A 21351-nucleotide genomic window follows, 5' to 3' on the forward strand; every position below is an offset into this window, starting at 1 on the left:
CGGCACACATCCACCGTTGTACCGCTCTCCATCTTCACCAACTCGCACTGACCAGCGTGGTGAACGACGGACGGTCAAATAGCGCTGACGGCTCACAAGGCGTGGGGGGGGACGGGTGGCGGGGGGTAGGCCCTCATCCAACTCAGCAGCAGATCGACAATATCGGCCTGTACCTGTAAATGCCGAACACAGGGTCCGAGCGGTGACTTGGCTATTTCCTAACGAGCCTACGTTACGTACGAGCGCTCGGCGGGGCAACCGGGTCGGCGTGGTAACGTACACGCGCCGCTCGCACGCGCCGCTCGTTACCAGCGTCATGGCCCCATGGCGGTCCGGGTCGTGCGCGGGGCTGTGCGTGAGCCGCTTGGGCGTGGCGTATCCGCTGACGGGCGCCGAGTTGGTAGCGAGCGTGGCGGTGGCAGTGAGCGAGCCGGGGATGGAGCGCGCCGATCGCAGCCGTGGCATGGGCATGGTGCTGCTGCCGCCGCTGCTGCTGCTGCCGCCCACGCGGATCTCGATCTCCTCCGCCAGCTGCTCCGTCGACTCCTTCTCCTCCTGGATCAGCCTGCTCAGCACGGATGCGCCCGCACACATGGCCACGGCCGTCACCGAGCGAACTCGTGGCAGGCAGCGACAACGTCAAGGGGCCGGTGCACCGCAGCGACGTGTCGTTAAACTCGGCCTTCCGTTAACGTGGGGTGGTGTGAGACACGTTATGCGCGTGCTCTATTCGCTGCTAGATGAAGCCTTCCCCCAAGCTGCCGTCATCCCTCGGGGTCTCACGATCCAAGGATCCGATGAAGTTCCTGCACACGAGCGGCCACCACCATCCCCCTTTCTAGCGCTGCGGTCTATTCAAGCCCCGCTCACCTTTCTTTCCAGTCAATATGACGACGTCCCTAACCCGAACCTCGAAAGCGCTTCACAGCACCGCTTGGCGCAGATTGGCGAAGTGGGTGGGGGGGGGGGGAAGCCCAGAAGCGCTAACAACGAACGTTTGCCACGGCCGGCGATCGAACGCAACGTCGCCGCGGCACGGTAACCCCTGCGCCCGCGGCTTCCGACGGACGTCCAGGCGGAAGGCGGGCCCCCCACGCTCGGCGTGCGTGGAGCGCGGCGGCGCCAACCGCCGTCGAGCTCACCGGATTTCCTGGTTGATGGCGTCCAGCTGCTGCTGCAGGCGGCGCGCCAGCGTGTGCGCGTCCGAGTGGCCGACGGGCGACAGGAGGTCGGCGGCGCTGAACACCGTCTCGCGCTCGTCCTCGTCCGACCCCTCGGGGTCGCTCTCGAAGGCGTGCGCCACGCTCGCCAGCACGCTCGCCTGCTGGGCACGCTGCCACGCCTGCTCGTTCAGGGTGTGCACCTGCAGCGGCGGCGCCGCATGGGGGAAAGGGGAGGGGGGGGGGTCAGGGTCCGCGCGACAGGGCGCCGAGCGCATCGCTCGACGGCGCTACCCCCAATTTCCCCCCTCTTTCCCCCCCCCCCCCACCATCTTCCCCCCCCCCCACACCCACTCGTTTTCGTTAACTGGTAACCGTCAGGTCCACCAACGTGCGGTCCATTGCCTGCATGTGTTTTGTTTGTGCACATCCTGATTAGTATGTGTGTTGAACTACCTTTCGCACCGTATGTAGCCAACAGTGCTCATCGGAGGTGCGGGGGAAGGACAACAAACTAAACACAGAAAGATGTTCTAGAGAAATGAGTTTTCAATTTAGGTTTGATCAGTGGCTACTCCTCACTCGCAATGGGTCAACGCAATCAGTGCCCATGTGACCGCAAACACGTCGGGGCGGGTAAACGGACTGCTTTAAGAATACTCTTAGTTCTTTCGGTAAAGTCACGTAGGTAAAAAAATGACTGCTGCATCAAGGTGATGCAGCAAATCTGGCTGTGACGGTCCCACCTGATGACGGAGACTTGTGTTGCCTCCGAAACGTCGTGATTTTTATTTAATTTTTATTAATTTTCATTTCATTTTTTTACCTACGTGACTTTACCGAAAGAACTAAGAGTATGAATGCTTGCAGTCACGAAAGCTTCAAATCTAGAATGCTTTAAGAATTGTTAAAACGATAATTTCAGTAAACAGCAAATATGGTTGTTATAGGTTAATTTGCATGTTTTGTATTGTTTGTGTCTTTGTTTTTATCTGGGCTAGCCCTATTCCCCTTTAATCTGAATAACAGCGAGTTGACTGAAGTAAGGACATCCGATGAACTCCACTGTAGCCCAGATTCCCATCGTGATGACCGTAATTGTTTTCTTTCGTCAGTTTGTAAAAATGTGGCAGTGTCTCCAATGCCAGTAATGGAGCCGATCAGTAAAACCATTCCGTTTCAGCAACATGAGAAGGAGGGCCAGTCTGTGGATTTTGCTGAACGCGTTCAAAATCCTGCGACAATTATACTGCAATTACAAAGCTGCGAACGAGTGAATTCAACCTCTATTTATAACGCGAAGCCATCGTTATGAACAACTTGTCAAAATCACAGACTAAATGCATAGCTTAAATTAATATTGTATGAATTGGATCAAACGTTGATGGAAATGGCTCGTACCAAAATCCCCAAAAAAGTGAGCATGGCTATGGGAATATAAAAAAAATGTTGTCAAATACTTGAATACACAGCCAGAGAATGTACTGCATTGGAAAGTAAACATAAGTAAAGATAAACAAAATTAATCAAGTTAAATAAATCACAGCATATTAATATTCCTACATCAAACGGCATTCAAAATAAAAATCCACTGTTGATTTTAATATTCTCGTTGTAACTTACATGGCACGATGTTCCATTCCATGAGAGCATGATGTTAGGTAAAAAAGAAAGAGGTCAGTTTACCACTTGCCCACCACTTGAATTACTGACAACATAACAACTGCTCTTCATGTATTGTTCACGTGACAATTCATTAATGGCACGTGACTGTCTCACAGTCATTTGTAGACATTATAAATAATGCAGACACAATACTACACAACTACAAATCACTTCAGCAACGCGCAACATTGGATGTGATCTTACATGGTCTGTGACAATGGACCAATGTACGCAAAGTGAAACATCTCGTTCAGTGTAAATAAACAAAGTCCAGCGATGGCGTCTTGGGGAGCTTGTTCAGCGAAGTCTCCGTTCTATAAATTATGCCTTTCAGCTCCACTGCAGTCCACCACATTCTGAGGTTTTTCTGCCTGAATTCGCGTTCGACTCTTCATTTAACCGTGCCCATTCCAAAATGGCCTCAGTGTCCATTTGCGAAACAAGTTAATAAAAAAAAACTCACGGTGACTCATTCGCGGCGAACAGGATTGTAGGTGGAATGCGATGGCGATTGATGCTCAATGTAAACGAACTGGACTTCAGAGTCTGGTACAACTGCGTTGTTGTATTCACACTTTATCGCTTGAGTTAGTGAGTGGCATATTAGGGCAAGCATGCTGCACAAGGAGGTGGCCTAGCTGGCACCAAAGTCCTTCCACCTTGTGTTGGCCCAGTGCGGGCGTTTAAACGCAATTCCAAGTACAGATTTTAGCCGCTTCAAACCTCGGAGGTGTTCAGTCGGAGGTGGTTTTCAGGACCGGTTCAAACATCACTCACCACCGGTGTTATCTGCAGTTGGGAATCAAGACTCGTGACTGAAAGATGCGGGGGGAGGTGCCCTTACTCCAACAGCAGAATATAAAAGCGCTGTTCCTCATCCATTACAAATCGGATTACAAATTGCACGAACCAACGAGGCAACGGCTGAGCCATTTTCAGATGCCAATTGCCACCGTTTTTTTTTTAAGCGTGGCAAGGAATTCTAATTTGCGAATCGCAGGTATTGCAAACACAGCGAGCTTAACCGCTACGACTCTACACCTCGGGCTGCCGGCACAGGTACAAAAACGTGCGCACGCACGCACATCAACACCGGTGCACTTGGGCCAAATGTTCTCGCGGAGGCGCGCTTTGAATTTTTTTTGGGATACGGTGAGAGTACTTCTCCTTTGCTTGCCGTTCACGGTAAAAAAAAAAAAATGCGTCCCCGTAATGGTGCAACCAAATTTAGACCAGCTCGGGTAATCGCACGGCGGCTGGCTGGGAACCTGTTAAGGATGTGGCCGAGAGTAGTTTTGATGCCTGTCGGCGGATAAAATGAGGCTGTTAGTCCCGTGGAGGCTAGAAGTGGTGGGGGTGATTAGGCCAAAAATTAGCTTGGCAGCGAGCGTGTGCGGCAATTGGACCACCGGGCAGAAAATGTGCACAGCAATTTGAACGAGTTATCTAGAGTGCTGTGAAGTTATTACGGAGGCCGGGTACATCCGTCACTTTTGTCGAGTTCACTCAGTTGTAAGGTAGAGGCTATTAAAAACATTTTTTTACCTGATAAGTCTTTGCTCTTCAGTACGCAAGCAACAATATAACACGTAAATAACCAAATGGAATATTCAGAGTCATTTACAGGCCTTTGTCACTCCACCATAAGATTAAAGCCTTTTCACACACTAGATTTCACACTGCGTCAGTCACAGTGGTCGTTTGACCATACTTTACGACACTGGTCGGGTGGATCTAAGGACGCCCCCGGGATTAGTTCAGATATCGCTCAGCCGTGACCGGGAATCGAGCTCAGGACTCGGGTGATTGTAGCGCAAGGTGCGCCAACCACTGGACGAGTGTTACCCCCATTTTCCACACGTGCACACACTACAGCTTGCGAAGACGTGAGCGTGAACAACCCCCACCTTCATCTTGGTTCTTTCGGTAAAGTCACGTAGAATGGAAATAATAAAATAATAAAAACAAAACATAATAATTACTTTATAATAATTATTTTACAATGTTTTATTTTTACTATTTTATTATTTCCATTCTACGTGACTTTACCGAAATAACTAAGATGAATCCTTGCAGCAGTCACGAAAGCTTTCAAATCGAAACCCCCACCTTGCTCGGGTCTTCACGCAGCGCGACGATCCTGCCGGTCTGCGGCCGCCGGTGGACCAGGATCGAGTTGGAGTAGTGATCCATGGGCTCCATCGCCGCCGACCGCATGGTGAGGCCCAAGTCGGGGGCACTGCCAAGCCTCGTCCTTCGAACAACGACAGCAACGATGACGACGAGGCACAGAGAATCACCCACCTGTCCACCCTGCGTTCAAACGCTCTCGCGTAACGCTGCCGTTCACTCGCCAATGTGGGACAGGGCCAGGTGGCTCAGCGGGCGAGCGAGCAGCTCGGAGTGGAAAAGGCCGCGAGTTTCAATCCTAGTTGGAGTGGGGAGGGGGGGGTTGGCCCGAGTCCCATCATCCCTACAAAGGTCGATAAAATTAAGTACAACACTATGGAGAAGTTAACGGGTGGGTGGTTAACTGGAGAAACCTGCCTCTGGCTCAGGGCTGTAAAGCGGAGGATGAGAACCACCCCATTGCTCAAGACATTTGACTTTGGAGAGCCTAGAAGTCATAAAGGCCAGAACATAGAGCCTTGTAAAAATTGCCAAGGCATTCCGTGTTGTATTTTTTAAGGTAGACTGGTCTATAAATCACTTGCATCAAGAAGCGGCAAATAGAAACAACACCTGCTTCTCTACTTCACCCGTAACAAATTTGTTCCCACACTGCGTTGCAGAATGGAGCATCATTTTGGGTTTAAACTTTCCCACCAGAGGGCCAGCGCCAACAACACGGAGGGCGCGACGCTTGTCCACGAGCCAACCGCCGTGTAATTACTCCGGTGCCACGCACCTGCTCAGCATTGGTTCGCAGCCCGGGTTGAGCCTCCATTGGTCCATCTCTGCCCGCAACGTCGCCACCTCCTCCAGCAACCGCTCCTGCGGAGGGAGGCAGCTTCTGTCAAAAAGAGTCTGCAAGCGGCGATCTGAGTCGACCCAGATCGGTGCGTGTACGTGCGTGTGTGCGCGTGCGTGCCGTGCGTGTCAGCGGTTTACCCGCCGACCCGAGTTCAATTCCCACTGACAGCCAACACCAGTGACGATTATCTGAACGAGTCCTCGGCCTCCCCTAAGTCCACTCAGCCTCAAACATCGCCACTAGGGAGACAAAGGTGGCCGCGCGTGGTGCTGGCCACGCATCCCTCGTGTGCCGTGCTGGCCTTCAAAGGTGCTTGCTAACAGCACTTGCCCCAAGAGTCTGTTAAGGCTATACATCTTTGTCTTGTCTATATTTACGTCAGAGAGCAGTAGAGGGGCAGAGGTTCATTTAATTTAAACTAAACTATTTATTTTATTTTACTAGCTAAGGCCCACTGAGCTATACAGCTCTTTTTCAGAAGCGACCTGCCCACAAATGACAGCTCAACGAAGTGGCTTATCACGTCGAAATTTATAGCAGCCAAATACTCTAAACACATGTTTCTAAATGAGGAGGGGAAAAACCGGAGGACCTGGAGAAAAATCCATGCAACCACGGGGGGAACATGCAAACTCCAAATATATAGGCGTGAGAGTCGGGATCGAACCCACGACCTCCTGTACAGCAGGCTCGCGTGTGCCAGGCATGCGCGTGCTCAAGTGGGGTCGATACGTTGCCTTGGACATCGGTGAACATTTTAATTTGAACATAACTTGTGTCTGCCTTGGGTTGCCAGCTGACAAGGACGATCGCAGGCAATGTGTCATCATCAGCACTCGGCAGCTGGGGATCGGCACGAGGCTGCCAGCTTCACACCCCCACGTCTGAATAGATGCAGCTCGTGCACCTTCAAACTAAATGGAAGATCTACGCTCTGTGCGAGTGTTTGTCCGTGGTATGGGCATTGGAGCGGTCTACCCTACCGTGACGTCCGTGCGGTCCCAGTGGCTCCCCCGTTCCATTGGACCCTTTCCCAGGCCATGTCTGAGATGTGTGGCGGCATGGCGGCGAGGGTGGAGACACAAAGACCTTTCCTCCAGCCACCGAGGCCAATTGAAGGGTTTGAGAATCGAGCACCCGTGGGCTGTAATTGAACAAGGCTCGCCGGGAAGTAAGTCCCAGGCTGCAACCCTTCTTCACCTTGCGCTCGAGAAAGTGAGAACTCTCCATTATTCCTTGCCACGATCAATAAAACTATTTTCAGGAAAAACCCACCAATGTAGATGGGAGTTATTTATATACGAAGGACGCTTTAACAAACACAAATCGTGACTGTCACTGGTACACTGTGACGTGATGCCGAGAGCACAATTGGGAAAGAAATTGGGAAAACAGCCGATTAGAATTCTAGATTTGAAGCTTTCGTGACTGCAAGGATTCATATTCTTAGGTTTTTTCGGTAAAGTCACGTAGATAAAAAATTTAAATTAATAAAAGTAAATTTAAATTTTTTATCTACGTGACTTTACCGAAAAAACCTAAGAATATGAAGCCGTTTAGAATGTGTGTAGATTATTTCCAAAACCCCGACAGTGTAAGGTGATTTTTCTACGTGCACGTTCTAATAGCGCTGGGCCCGCGACACGCTCGTTAAATTATTTAGTGATCGAAGGACGGTCAGCCGAGCGGCTACTACAGGCGTTAGATGCGCCGGGAGTGTTTCCGCGAGATTCGCCGGGGGAACCGGGAGCGCGGTGCAAATGATACCTTGTCATGCTGCGTCTCCTCCAGGTGTTTCCTGATGCCGTCCAGTTCATGGTTCAGAGAATTCTGCAGCACACGTGCGACAAACACCGCCACAGAATAAGCTCTCGCTGCACATTCACCAACGAGACCTCCCGCGCTAATATTTTTACCACGTGTTGTCTGTATTTTGAACTACGTTCGCACCGCACGTAGCCAACCGTGCTCATCGGAGGTGCGAGAAAAGTACAACAAACTAAACACAAAAAGCAGTGAAAAAAAAATTAGTTTTCAATCTAGATTTAAAGGTGGCTATAGCTCGAGTGGCTTCCTAATATTGGAAGGAAGAGCGTTCCAGACGGCCGCAGCAGTTATTCAATTCAGCAGTTATTTACGAGTGACAAATTAACATATTAAAATGTGAACAGTTTCCAAATACATGTTTAAAAAAAAACATTATATTATAGCATAAGGGGGCAATGACCGAACATACAGGATGAACACGAACCACAGTGTGGAGGTCAGATATCACCGACGCGCTGCGCTGGCAACGCGCACAAAGCCGTCAATCACAGAGCTTCACCGCTTGCTGATGCTGCAGCTGCCCATCCAACTATGACGGACTTAAAATGAACGCACTTCACACTGCATTGATTTATTTCCCACTGCCCTCGTCAATAATGTATTAACGATGGCGGGAGATGAGCGCGCGTCCGGTGCGATAGCGATTTCTGCTACGGGTGGGCATGCTGGCAAGATGTTAACTCCCTCGCCTGGTATACAGGAGGTCGTGGGTTCGATCCCGACCCTGACGCCTGCTGTATATTTGAAGTTTGCGTGTTCTCCGCGTGGTCGTCTGGATTTTTCTTTGGGTCCTCCGGTTTTTCACTCCACATTTAGAAACATGCGTTTAGAGTATTTGCCTGGTACAAAGTTCCACGTGACAAACCACTTTGTTCAGCTATTGTTTGCGATCAGGTCGCTTCTGAACAAGAGCTACGTAGCTCAGTGGGCCTTACCTAGTAAAAGAAAAATAGATATCACCAGTCGTGATATCTGATCTGGTACCGGGCTTCCTCTAGGTCGACTGAGCCTTAAATGAGCACCGGCCACAGTGCATGCGTGTATGCGTACATCGAGTGGGGAGTGGTGGCGCGTTGCCTAAGCGGGATGTGCGATGAACCACGCGACCCAAGTGAAAGCACTTTGCCACGGCTAACCCCATCAGTGGTGATATCGGAATCAGTGGCAGGCCTCCCCGAGGTTGATTGACGAGTGAAAGCGTGCTTGGTACAGTGTATAAACATGAGCGTTGGGAAGACAACATTAGTTGGGCTTGGTTCCGGCCACATCATCCTCTCGTGGGCTTACAGGCCTAAACAGGTGCTTTCAAACAAGACATATACCTTTCGATTTAAAGCTTTCGTGACTGCAGGGATTCATCTTCTTGGTTCTTTCGGTAAAGTCACGTAGAAGGGAAATAATAAAAGAATAAAAATAAAACATAACAAAATAATTCTCACGACGTTTCGGCCACAACGCAAGCAGCCGTCCTCAGGTGAAGAACAGGTCTGTCGGAAAGACAGGGTCTGAAATTCAGACCCTGTCTTTCCGACAGACCTGTTCTTTCCGACAGACCTGTTCTTCAGACCGTCTTTCCGACAGACCTGTTCTTTCCGACAGACCTGTTCTTCAGACCCTGTCTTTCCGACAGACCTGTTCTTCACCTGAGGACGGCTGCTTGCGTTGTGGCCAAAACGTCGTGAGAATTATTTTATTATGTTTTATTTGTATTATTTTATTATTTCCCTTCTACGTGACTTTACAGAAAGAACCAAGAAGAAGACATATACCCTCCATTCGTCTGTTAAAAGTCTATATTAGGGGACCTTGGCCTTTTTGTGTGTATATGTCTGTGGGAATCTACTTTTGCAGTTAAATTGACCATTAAATGTTGCATATGAAATCGTGTTTCAGTGTCCTTTACTTTAACGATGTAAACTTTCTAAGGTCATGCTCATGAATAGTGCAACAATTACCCCAAAATGATGGGGTGGGTAGTGGTATCGGGATTGAGATTAATTTGTATGCGCGCTTTTAGACCGAGAAAATTCTAACGTAATTCCCTTCAATTTCATCTTAAGGTACAACTTTCAAGGAGATGGGAAGGCCAAATCAGTACTTTTTTGTACGCTCATTAAAATAACAACTATTTTCGATGACTCATTACCCATATCAGATATCACACGTTTATTAAAAGTTATTAGGCTCGACACGAAGTGTGAAACCGTGTCAGAATAACCTTTGATCTTAACATATTTTAATATAAAACTGGCAGAGCAGGGCACTAAATGGAACCAGTGGAATTGCTGTTACTGAAATGTCATTTTTTATTAATAATTATATAACTAGCTTGGAATTCAATGTTCGTTTACCAAAAGCAAACTCATGCGCACTCGCATTTAAATACAATTACACCTACTGGGAAACAAATAGAGTGTCAGGCAGCTTTGTGTAAGAGCACTTCTCAATGAGGCAGTTTTCAAATAATCGCCGGTTTGATTCCCAGCTTGATTTGGAAATTCCTGCCTGGAATCAACCAAAAAACATACTGCTTGCTGTGTAAAATGTACCATTACTTGGGGATATTGCTGCACTGGCAGTGGTGCACAAACACGGGTAACAATATAAAATAACTCGACACATTTCTCAATAATGCTGGCCGTAATTTGTTTAAAGTATAGGGTAGGTGACGTTTTGGGCAATGTCCCTTCTTCGTAGGGACATTGTGTGAGGGCCTGGAAAAAGCATAATTTTATTATTAAAAATATTCTTTCATTATTTAAAAATAATGTTTCCTGATATTGTTTCTCTACAATAGATGGATTTTAAGTGACTCAAAATCCCATGTTTGTGTGTTCATTGACCGATAATAGCACAGTTCTGGGCCATACAATTATGGTTAGGGAGTTTAGTCTTGGAGAAAATACACTATCATTTTCCTCTTACCTGATTACATAAAGGTCAATGGGGATTGCATTAGCATGCTGAGAGCATGCAGCGTACGGATTACGCTTTTCAATCAGTCAAGAAAGTTTCCCTCTACTCTAAGGAGCTCTGGGCAATGTTCATCTCCTTCTCCAGTTCTGAGAAAGTGGCGGAAATTGTCCACATTGTTTGGGTGGGGGGAAAAATACCCATCAGATTATCAGATATTTTTTTAATGCATTTCAACTACTTCTGGTTTTTTTATACTTTGATCGTGTACTTAAAAAAAAAACCCACACTAACTTTTGCATTTTTCAAGAAGCAATAAAAACCACCTTACACTTGCCGTGATATGCTGAACACCAAAGTGTTACACTAAAATGACCACTGTCAAAGTGTGGCACGGTATTCCGCTGAAGGGAAGCGAGGGAACGGCACCACTGACAACAACAACGCCGTCGTTACCGTTGTTGGCGGCTGCTGCTGCACTATTTCCAACTGGCTGCAGGAAGAATTTATAGGGGCTCCCCCCCGCCCCCCCCCCCAGCACGCCATGAATGTAAAAAAAAGAGCATTGCATACAAATGAGGTAAAGCCAAATCGTATTTTAGCCTAAACAGCCAGTCAGCCAGCCAGCCGTAAAATTCTTTTACCATCAAAATGTCAGACGCTTTCCATCAAGTGCCGTATTACCAGAAGCACCTGCTCATCTCAAACTTCAAAACTAAAAGTTCGTTCCCACGTCGTACGCCTTCTTCTCATCAAAACTCGCTCAAGCAACTCGCACCGTGGCGGCAGACTGAACGCTTCTCCGAGTCAGAACCATTTACACGAGTTGCAAACATTGACCGCGACTCTGTAAACTGGAAACAATCCCTGTAAAAGCCGACAGTGCCTGATTAAGTGTACATCCCCGGTGGCTGGATTGATACAAAACAAACACACGAACGTACGTAAACCGTTGAGAAAACGAACCTCTTAAAAATGTCGTTGCACATTTCACATGTTAAACAGTGGGAATATTAAATCCTGTAAACGGGCCCTGGGGTTTATTAAACATCCAGGTGTTCGGCATACGTGGTTACGGACATCGGCTGCTGCCTCGCTATTCAAGAAACCTTTCCTCCTCAAGCTCGATGACGTGAGATAACCAATGGATGAGCCGCCAATCTCCCAAAGTAAATGACTCAAATGCACTCTGTCAAACTCGGGGACCTCAAGCGTAGAAATAATTTAATATCTCGGGTCGAGCCACTCTTAAAAGCATGAAGCAGACAAAATGTCCCGACGCATAATCGTGTAAATTTGATGTCTACGGGGCCTTAATACAAAGGCAACTCAAGACGTTGGACAGAACAGCGCCAAATGGGCGGGTACGTATGTATCACTTCTTTCCCACTGTACGTAGCTATCGGAGGTAGGGAAGGACAAAAGTCATAGTGGGAAAGGAGGCAAGTTTTGTCATTTTATATATAGAGAGAGAGGGCCATCAGCAGAGTGGGTCTTGAAACTGGACTGCGAACAGGGGCAGGGAGCCAACGGTACAGATATCTTGAAGACAGGCATGTCAGAAGGGCGGCAGAGATAGAGAAACCTTTCATCGAGCGGATATTGACCAAAATAAATGTTTGGTGGCTGGAGTCGAGGACACTCGAAGTGGGAGTAGAGCGAGCCGAGAGGGGAGAGAGAGAGGAGGGGTAGGGTGAGAGTTCACGGCGGATCTTGAAGATGGCGAGTGCAAAACTCTTTATTTAATCGAGCTCAGATTAGGAGCTAGCGGAGGGATATTGGGGTGACTTGGTCGCGTTTACGGGTGCATGTGATACATTCTCAAAGCGGATATTTTGGCTTTAGACATTTTGAGTGCAAGGGTGAAAGGAGTGGGGGCAGCACGGTGGTCGTCATCGTTTTTTTTACACCGCGTGCTGCTGCAGTGGCGAGCGGTGGCGGCACGAGGATTGGCGGCCTCACACTCAGTTATGCCCTCGGTTGGAAGCGGCCGTCTTCCTGGGCCACTGTTTTACGCTTCCAACATCCCCGGCATGCAGCGACAGACTGGCATGCTCAGCTCAGCCTCAGTTAACGCATTCCTGCGGAGGGAGCTGGTAGGAACGTTGGGTTGCTCGGTCAGTGGCCAGGGTCAACGGCGGCGTGGTGTATTCCGCAAATATGGCCGACTGTGAGGGCGGGCACAAGCCGGCGTGAGTAGGTTAAACGTTGAGTTTTATAAGGGCACCACGGGGTGACCAGCCCCTCCCCAACCAGCCCCACCCCCCACCCAGCGCCACCCTCCCCACCCAGCGCCACCCTCCCCACCCCTCCCCACCCCAGCCCCTCCCTGCACGACGGACACAATAATCCCCTGTGGGCTGGTAACAAGCTAACTGCGTGCGGCCAAACAACAGGGGGGGGGAGGGGGTGGGGGCTACCTGGGACGACTTGACGTGACCCAGGTGCGAATCAACAACAACAAGAACGACACAAATAAAAGTGTTGCCAGATAAGCAGGCAAACCATGGTGGCAGTTTATCTGGATCTGGGAGATGAATGGAAGGAAACACTTTAAATAGAACCCAATAAGTAATATTTAAAAACACACTTTAATGAAATGTACCGTACGAATAATGGAAGAACTCCACGACTCCAGGAAGTGGCCCCGAAGTTTGCCATGATGTAAGGGGGCCGTGGTGATTTACAGCCAACGTCAGTTGAGCGTGGACAATTAGACCCAAGCCGAAACATAACATATAAAAAATGTTTTTAAAATATATATTTTTTTATTTTTAATGATAGAATATAGTATTGTCATCAGTATGACATAAGTATACCAAGTTTGCAGTCCATACCACAATGGGAATTGGGTAAAAATTGAGTAACAAGATTTGAGGATACAACAACAGACAGAGTTAATAAAAAGCGTGTAATGAATAGCCGTGCTTACACCTAGAAATAACTTTTTTTTACTGTTTCACATGTACTGTGTGTTTTGATTGTGTACTTAAAAAAACCCGAAATAATTCGAATCACTTTGTCAATCCACTGTTCTCGATGGAAGCCTGCCAATGTTGTGTCGGTAAACGGGGGGTTGTTTGACGATACTTCACGACGCCGGCCCGTGTGGATTGATGAAACGGCGGGGAGGGGCGGGATCGATTCAGGTATCATTCGCCACTGACGTTCGTGGACATGGTCAAAGTAACACGCAGGTCAGCGGGTTAATAACGCGGCGCGCTAACCAGGTGTCAACGCTACGACGCGTCATTAGAAATTGACGCCCGCGTGCTGGCTACGCTGCGCGTGGGTGAACTCGGTTCAGATTGTGCGAGTCAGAGGAAAGGAAATGAGTCTTGTGGGTGCAAACGTGCTTATGATCATGCCTCGCAAAGGTTTCGCACGTCGGATTAACACACGCTTCTTCCACGTTCAAATTAACAAGTCCACAATGAACAAAACTAGTCAACGCCCCAACTGCACACGTGTGCACTCCAATCACAAATAAAGACCCAGAAAACTCAAAATTCCTTAACTTGGGCAGTCTTCATTCCACAAACAAAATGCCATCATCACATTAGCGTGGACAATGTAAAGTCAAAGGAAATTGTGGGAATGTTTTAAGTGGTTAACCTCACATTGAGTATGTTAAACAGTACGTGTAGCATATGGTGTGGGGGATTTGATTGGCATAGGTGGAATTCGTTTTGTTTTCACGGCACAGAGAAAAAAAACGTGCATTGCAATGAACAAGTGCCTGAGGCAATGAGCAGCATTTAAAAACAGATATAATAATGGGTGTGAAAATGTTCAGGTGTCCCACGCGTTCATTGTTGAGTGTGTAGAGTGTTGCACGAGTGGCTGACAACAGCCTCCGTGGAGCGATATGAATTGCATGGCAAATCGCATCTGTGAGAATGTTGAATCGTTATAAAGCCACGCGGTTTAATACTGGAGCTGCAGGATACAAACGCTGCAGGGTTTTTAGCAACTGAATTAAAACTATAAAAAAAACCTGGAAAAATATTTATTTCATTTTAACAGGAGCTATACAGCTCTTTTTCAGAAGCGACGTGGCTATCACAAATTATAGCTCAACAAATTGGCTTATAATGTGGAAACTTATAGCAGCCAAATACTCTAAATGCATGATTCTAAATGTGGAGGGATAAACCGGAGGACATGGAGAAAAATCCACGCGACCAACAGTCTGTTAAGGCTATACTGGGGATTCATCTTCTTATAATAATAATAAAAATAAAACATAATAAAATAAAAAGGCATTGTTCGATGTTTATTATTTTATTATTTCCCTTCTACGTGACTTTACCGAAAGAACCAAGAAGATGAATCCCTGCAGTCACGAAAGCTTTAAATCGAAATATACTGGAGATCTTTGTCTGTCTTTGTGTCAGACAGCCGTAGATTGGCAGTGGTTCATTTAATTTAAAGCAAACTATTTATATCTTACCAGGTAAGGCCCAATGAACTATACGGCTCTTTTTCAAAAGCAACCTGGCTATCACAAATGATAGCTCAACAAAGTGGCTTATTACATGGAAATGTATAGCAGCCCCAAACTCTAAACGCACAATTTACATGTGTGGGGAAAAACCAGAGGACCTGGAGAAAAATCCACGCGACCACGGGAAGAGAGATACACAAACTCCAAATATACAGCAGGCGTCGGGGTCGGGATCAAACCCACAACCTCCTGTACATCAGGCGAGGTAGTGAACATGTCGACAGCGTGACACCCACATTCGTGTGGCCAAAGTCACTGTTATTAGCAGCAACATGAAAAATGTATGAAACATCGTACACACATATACGTTTAAATCCAAAACTTAATTTTGTTGTCTAACATTGTAATTGTCATTGATTTAAGTCTCTGTCCTGTCAATATGTTGTATTGTTTGACACAATGCTTTTGATTTGTATATTGGTCTCCCTTGCAGGAGACACTTTAGGTCTCAAAAGGCACTTACGTAGTTTTATATAAACGCATTTATTTATTAAGTGATTGATTGCAGCGAGGAAGATATTGGTACCGAGAGGAGGGACGCATTTAGTGAAAATGTTGGTGTTCATTTTGGACTCTCGGCAGCAAAGCAACATCACTCCGGTGTGAACAGCGACACGCACACACATTCATATTTCGCGGGGCGCTGTCGAGAGAAGTGTTTTTTTGCTGTATTTCGCTTCGACCTTCAGTACATTTTGACCTCCTTCGGTGCCCAATCTGTCACCAAAACAACAGAATGAATTACTCTGCCTCACTATAGATTCTCACAGCGAATGTCATGTGCAGTCCGCACAGGCGACGCTGATCTCTCTACGGCCACTACCGATGCAGCGGTGGCCATTCCACGTTCCCTGTGGGTGGAGGGGTGGTTTCCCAACAGGCAGCGGTTGTGAACGTTACCTTCTCCTCGAGTGCCGACATCCGCTCCTTGAGGTGCAGCTGCAGCCGCTCGTTGGACTCGGACAGCAGCTTGTCCACGGTGTCCGACAGCCGCTTGTTGTGCTCTTCGTTCATTTTCTCGCGCTGACGAGCCTGCGTGTTTGCACGCGCGTTTACACACGTGTCAACACGCACGCACGCATGCGCGCCAAGTACCAGAGACAGGCAGGCGAAAACACACGGATGGACGAACGCACGGCCGCAAGCGTGCGGCACAAGACAACAGGGAAATGTATTTTAATGAACATGTCTTTTGAATGCCTTCCAAGAAAACCAATAGTTCCCCGCATTATTATCAATCATCAGGCACAAGTACACTCGTGCGTTCGGCCTGGAAGCCAAGCCGGAGAGTCGAATGCAAACAAACTCAATGAAATAGATAATGAATGTCAATAAGAGAGAGATACTTTATTACGCCGGAGAGCAGGCTAACATTAAAGTGGATGGATGGATTTACGTCAACATCGGATTAAATGTTTTTTTTTCCCCCATGCTGTCTACCAATTGCGATGATGCTGGGAGTGATTTTTAATCACTTGTGGCAATGCAATCTATTGGAATTGACTGGAGTGGAAAATCTAGTGGCTATTAAGAGGAACACATAGATTGTATAGTGTTGGTCCGAGTGCAAATCAGGTCTATATAGTGCAGTTGCTAAAAGCCTTTAGCTCCAAGTGGAAGTTTCTGGTCTGTTTTTACATCCAAGCACTGCGAGTTAATACTCCTTTCTGATGCAAAAAAGGGAAAATGAAATTGCAATGAGCTTCCAAAAGCACTTTTTGACAAGTACATTTTTAAGAAAATATGATAAACAAATGCAACATCAAATTGAATTAAATGTTACAGATGTACAGAGAGTCAACGTTAAATGTAAAAACACGCTATGTTGCTTCATCAAATGCTATGTCTCCAGTACAATGGATTTAAACAAAGCTGAATTATATTTTGACAGTAATGAATTTTGCATTCACTTATTGTACTTTGAAAATGTGTTTTTATTTTTATTTGGAGAACCTATTTTGATTTGTGGATTTGCTTATCAGTGACATCATGTGGCTCTTCAGACATTTCTGACTGCGAATAAACTAAGATCTAAAATTTCCATTTGTTAATTTTACCTCTCACTTTCAGCGAGCGGAGCAGTTTTTGACAAGCAATACATCTTACATTTTATTTTGGTTCAACTAAAAATATCTATGAGTGACCTGACACATGACCTAGCCTTTAGCATAAAAACTTAAACATTTTCACACGAGATTTTAATGAGCATTTTCTTTTTAAACAGAGTGGCCATGTCTCATATCAGACAAAATAATATTGAAAAGTATAAAATGTTTATAGTGCAGTGGAAAATGACTTGGGATTCCTCATTTCGTTCTACAAGGTAGGTGAGAGTTATTCCAATTACAAAGGTGAACAATTATTAAACATTCTCAAATGTAACGGTTGACTTTTTGAAAATGTTCTCCCGTTATACAGGCAGTTGTGGGGCTTGATCCCGACCTTGACACCTGTATATTTGGAGATTGCATATTCTCCCCGTGGTCTTTTGGATTTTTCTCTCGGTTTATCTCGCCACATTTCGAAACGTACGTTGAGAGTATTTAGCTGCGATAAATTTACACATACGCCAATTCGTTGAGCAATCATTTGTGGCCAGGTAGCTTCTGAAAAAGAGCTAGATAGCTCACAGTGGGCCTTACCTGGTAAAATAAAATGATTTGTTTAGTTCATATACAAATCTAAAAATACTCCTACACGTGAGATTCCATGCATATATATCATCAGATTAAGGGTCGATTTGTGGCTATTCTTCCAAGGTAATCTGCAAAGGAGAGCTCTCTAGAGCTCCCTCTAGTGAAGTCCCATCTGCCAACAGGAGCGTGAATCAGTAATTGCAGCAATGTGCCTTTACTTTTTTCAGAATCAATATTCATCAACCAACGGATGATGCATCGTTATTTTTTGGGAATGATGTCAGAGCTTGCCGCACGCCTGCACTGCACATTGACCCATTCCCACAAGCACATTAACCAAGCGGCCAGTGGAATCAAACCGTTGACCAATTTCAGAACCAGAATATTTATTTAGACTGGAGGAATCCGATGGGCTATAAAGCTCTTCTTTTTTTTACGGATGTCCAGGAGGGGGCGGCTAAGAACGTTACAACAACAAAACAATGCAAACCACGACAGTCGCGCAAAGTACAGGAAAGGAAAACGAATCGCCGAAAGAAAACATACAAAATAAAACTAAACCATCCCCATCCTACGAGGCAAAGCCCACCGAGGTATTAACTTGGCCCGGTGATAAAATGCATCGAAGCACAAGGCTAACCCCGGGCCCACCCGAAAAGCTTCGTGCACAGAGCGAACAAACAAGGCACTGGAAGAATGTTGCTGCTGTTGTTGTTGTTATGCATGGCCTTTCATGACAAGACCACAAAGGGCTCCATGGCAGATTTCACGAATCACAATAGATGCACGCCGTTTCCTCCCTTGATGTGCATCCCTATAAGCCCTCTATCCAATTTCAGCAGGCAATCAATATCACGCAGCACTGCCCGGCTTCGGGGGGCCATAATCCAAACGGGCAGACTGTGCCAGCCCTGTGACAAACGCACGCGTGTGTGTGAGCATGCGTGTTAGCGTGCGTGTGTGGTTGTTGTTGTGGTTTTTACGAATGGACGTTAAATAAATGCACGAATTGTGAAGCCCACCGCTGACATGACCACTCAATTAGGGCAGGGCAAGACACCCCACTTCCATTGCGAGGCTACTGAACAGTCACACGCCACAAGCCCAGAATTGAGACGTGCATTTTCTTGGGATGAATAAATATCTGCAGGCAGCAGCGCTTTGTTGTTATTATCTAAGAGTGCTTACCATCTGCAGCTCTTGGTTCTTCTCCTCCAGCTGAGCCTCCAGTTGTCTCAGCCTCTCCTCCACATTGCCGTGCCTCTCTTCTGCCTGATGAAAAAAGCCACGGAGGTCATGTGTCACCGCTGCGCGTCCCATTTTTGCGCCGCGGAAATAATTGCCAACTTTTATCTGCGCGTGATAGAGAGGGGCTTGTCTATGACGGGCCGGCCTGCAAACAACGAGATGATGGGCCCACACCACGGTGGAAGACAGGAAATATTAAAATAATCCTATACATTCGATCCCAAGGTCACGGAGATGCAGGCACAAAGAGCAGTGGTTTAGGATTCTAGCCCACTAAGTAAATCACACTGGTTGTTATCACAGTCTGCATCACTGCTTGTCGTTTTATTAATATTGTTTGTGGACAATACATATTCCCACATCGCATTGCGGTCGCCTGCGAATGTCTGAAATTAATCTCAAGCTCAGGATTAATGTTGCAGGTGAATGCTTGTCAAAATGTATGCCATCTGCCTTAGCTTGTGAGCTGTAAGAATCCAAATGCATTTTTTATATGCCTGCTTTGTGACCCAGTTAAACATCTGCAATAAATAGGTGGCACTCACCAAAGCAAAATCATGCCCCTTTGTAAAAAGCCTATTAATTAGCTTGATGGCTGAAAACCAGGCGGTTCATTATTACGGCAGAAAGATTCCGAGCCTAATGTACAAAGACAACCATCCATTGAGGCTGCAAGAAGAAACACGTGTATTAATGCTACGGCTTACACCTATATATTTATCTTGGGAAATATACTGTCAATTAATGCACGAATAAATAACAGACACATGTCTATGCTTCATTAAAACAATACACTTCCATATTCTTTGGGTCTTTCGATAAAGTCACGTAGATAGGTTCAAAGAAAATAACAAAAAACTACGACGTTTCGATCACAACACAAGCGGTTGTCATCAGGAAAAGGGGGTTAGCCTCTAAAGGCAAACTGTTTATAAAGGTTTAAAAACCGGCGTAGCCCAAAAGTCAGCAGCAAGGGCAGGGTAGCTAATGTTAATGTAAGGGAAGTTGCTAATGGAAGTGATGGTAGTTGTTGGTAGTGATGGTAGTTGTTGGTAGTGATGGTAGTTGTTGGTAGTGATGGTAGTTGTTGGTAGTGGGCTTCCACCAATAAAGGGAGTGGTCAGTGATGGTCCTGTTGGTTGGCTTCCACCAAATAAAGGGCTGCTGGAGGTGATGGTAGTAGTGGGTAGTGATGGTGTTGGTGGTGAGCTTCCACCAATTAAAGGGCTGCCAAGTCTAAAGTGGACACATTACAGCCTGTGATGACTTAAACTGGTTGATAACGTCCTTCCAGTGATTACTGAATTTGTACCCATCTTCTATGTCTGTATATATGGATGGCTTCATTACTGCCCACTCCCTTTATTAATGGAGGCCCACTACCAACAACTACCATCACTACCAACAACTACCATCACTACCAACAACTACAATCACTACCAACAACTACAATCACCCCTAGCAGCAACTTACATCACTACCAACAACTACCATCACTACCAACAACTACCATCACTACCAACAACTACAATCACCCCTAGCAGCAACTTACATCACTACCAACAACTACCATCACTACCAACAACTACCATCACTACCAACAACTACCATCACTACCAACAACTACAATCACCCCTAGCAGCAACTTACATCACTACCAACAACTACCATCACTACCAACAACTACCATCACTACCAACAACTACCATCACTACCAACAACTACAATCACCCCTAGCAGCAACTTACATCACTACCAACAACTACCATCACTACCAACAACTACCATCACTACCAACAACTACCATCACTACCAACAACTACAATCACCCCTAGCAGCAACTTACATCACTACCAACAACTACCATCGCTACCAACAACTACCATCACTACCAACAACTACCATCACTACCAACAACTACCATCACTACCAACAACTACCATCACTACCAACAACTACCATCACTACCAACAACTACCATCACTACCAACAACTACCATCACTACCAACAACTACCATCACTACCAACAACTACCATCGCTACCAACAACTACCATCACTACCAACAACTACCATCACTACCAACAACTACCATCACTACCAACAACTACCATCACTACCAACAACTACCATCACTACCAACAACTACCATCACTACCAACAACTACCATCACTACCAACAACTACCATCACTACCAACAACTACCATCACTACCAACAACTACCATCACTACCAACAACTACCATCACTACCAACAACTACCATCACTACCAACAACTACCATCACTACCAACAACTACCATCACTACCAACAACTACCATCGCTACCAACAACTACCATCACTACCAACAACTACCATCACTACCAACAACTACCATCACTACCAACAACTACCATCGCTACCAACAACTACCATCAC

At 46.4% G+C, this 21351-nt stretch overlaps 1 protein-coding gene across 8 annotated transcripts in view; it reads right to left on the minus strand.

Moving 5' to 3' along the window:
• The window catches only part of LOC144722985 (liprin-alpha-1-like), a 277623-nt gene that overhangs the window by 53298 nt on the left and 202974 nt on the right, over nt 1-21351 (minus strand). For all 8 annotated transcript variants that reach the window (XM_078601462.1, XM_078601459.1, XM_078601461.1 and 5 more), the window contains 7 exons: nt 18871-18954; nt 15947-16078; nt 7567-7629; nt 5734-5819; nt 4935-5079; nt 1143-1363; nt 310-565 (listed from right to left, as the gene is read on the minus strand). In XM_078601462.1, the coding sequence (XP_078457588.1) occupies nt 310-565; nt 1143-1363; nt 4935-5079; nt 5734-5819; nt 7567-7629; nt 15947-16078; nt 18871-18954 (987 nt within the window). The remainder of the gene's footprint in view (nt 1-309; nt 566-1142; nt 1364-4934; nt 5080-5733; nt 5820-7566; nt 7630-15946; nt 16079-18870; nt 18955-21351) is intronic.

The sequence above is a fragment of the Lampetra planeri genome, chromosome 16 (assembly GCF_965212315.1).
Source record: "Lampetra planeri chromosome 16, kcLamPlan1.2.h2, whole genome shotgun sequence".
Lineage (NCBI taxonomy): Eukaryota > Metazoa > Chordata > Hyperoartia > Petromyzontiformes > Petromyzontidae > Lampetra > Lampetra planeri.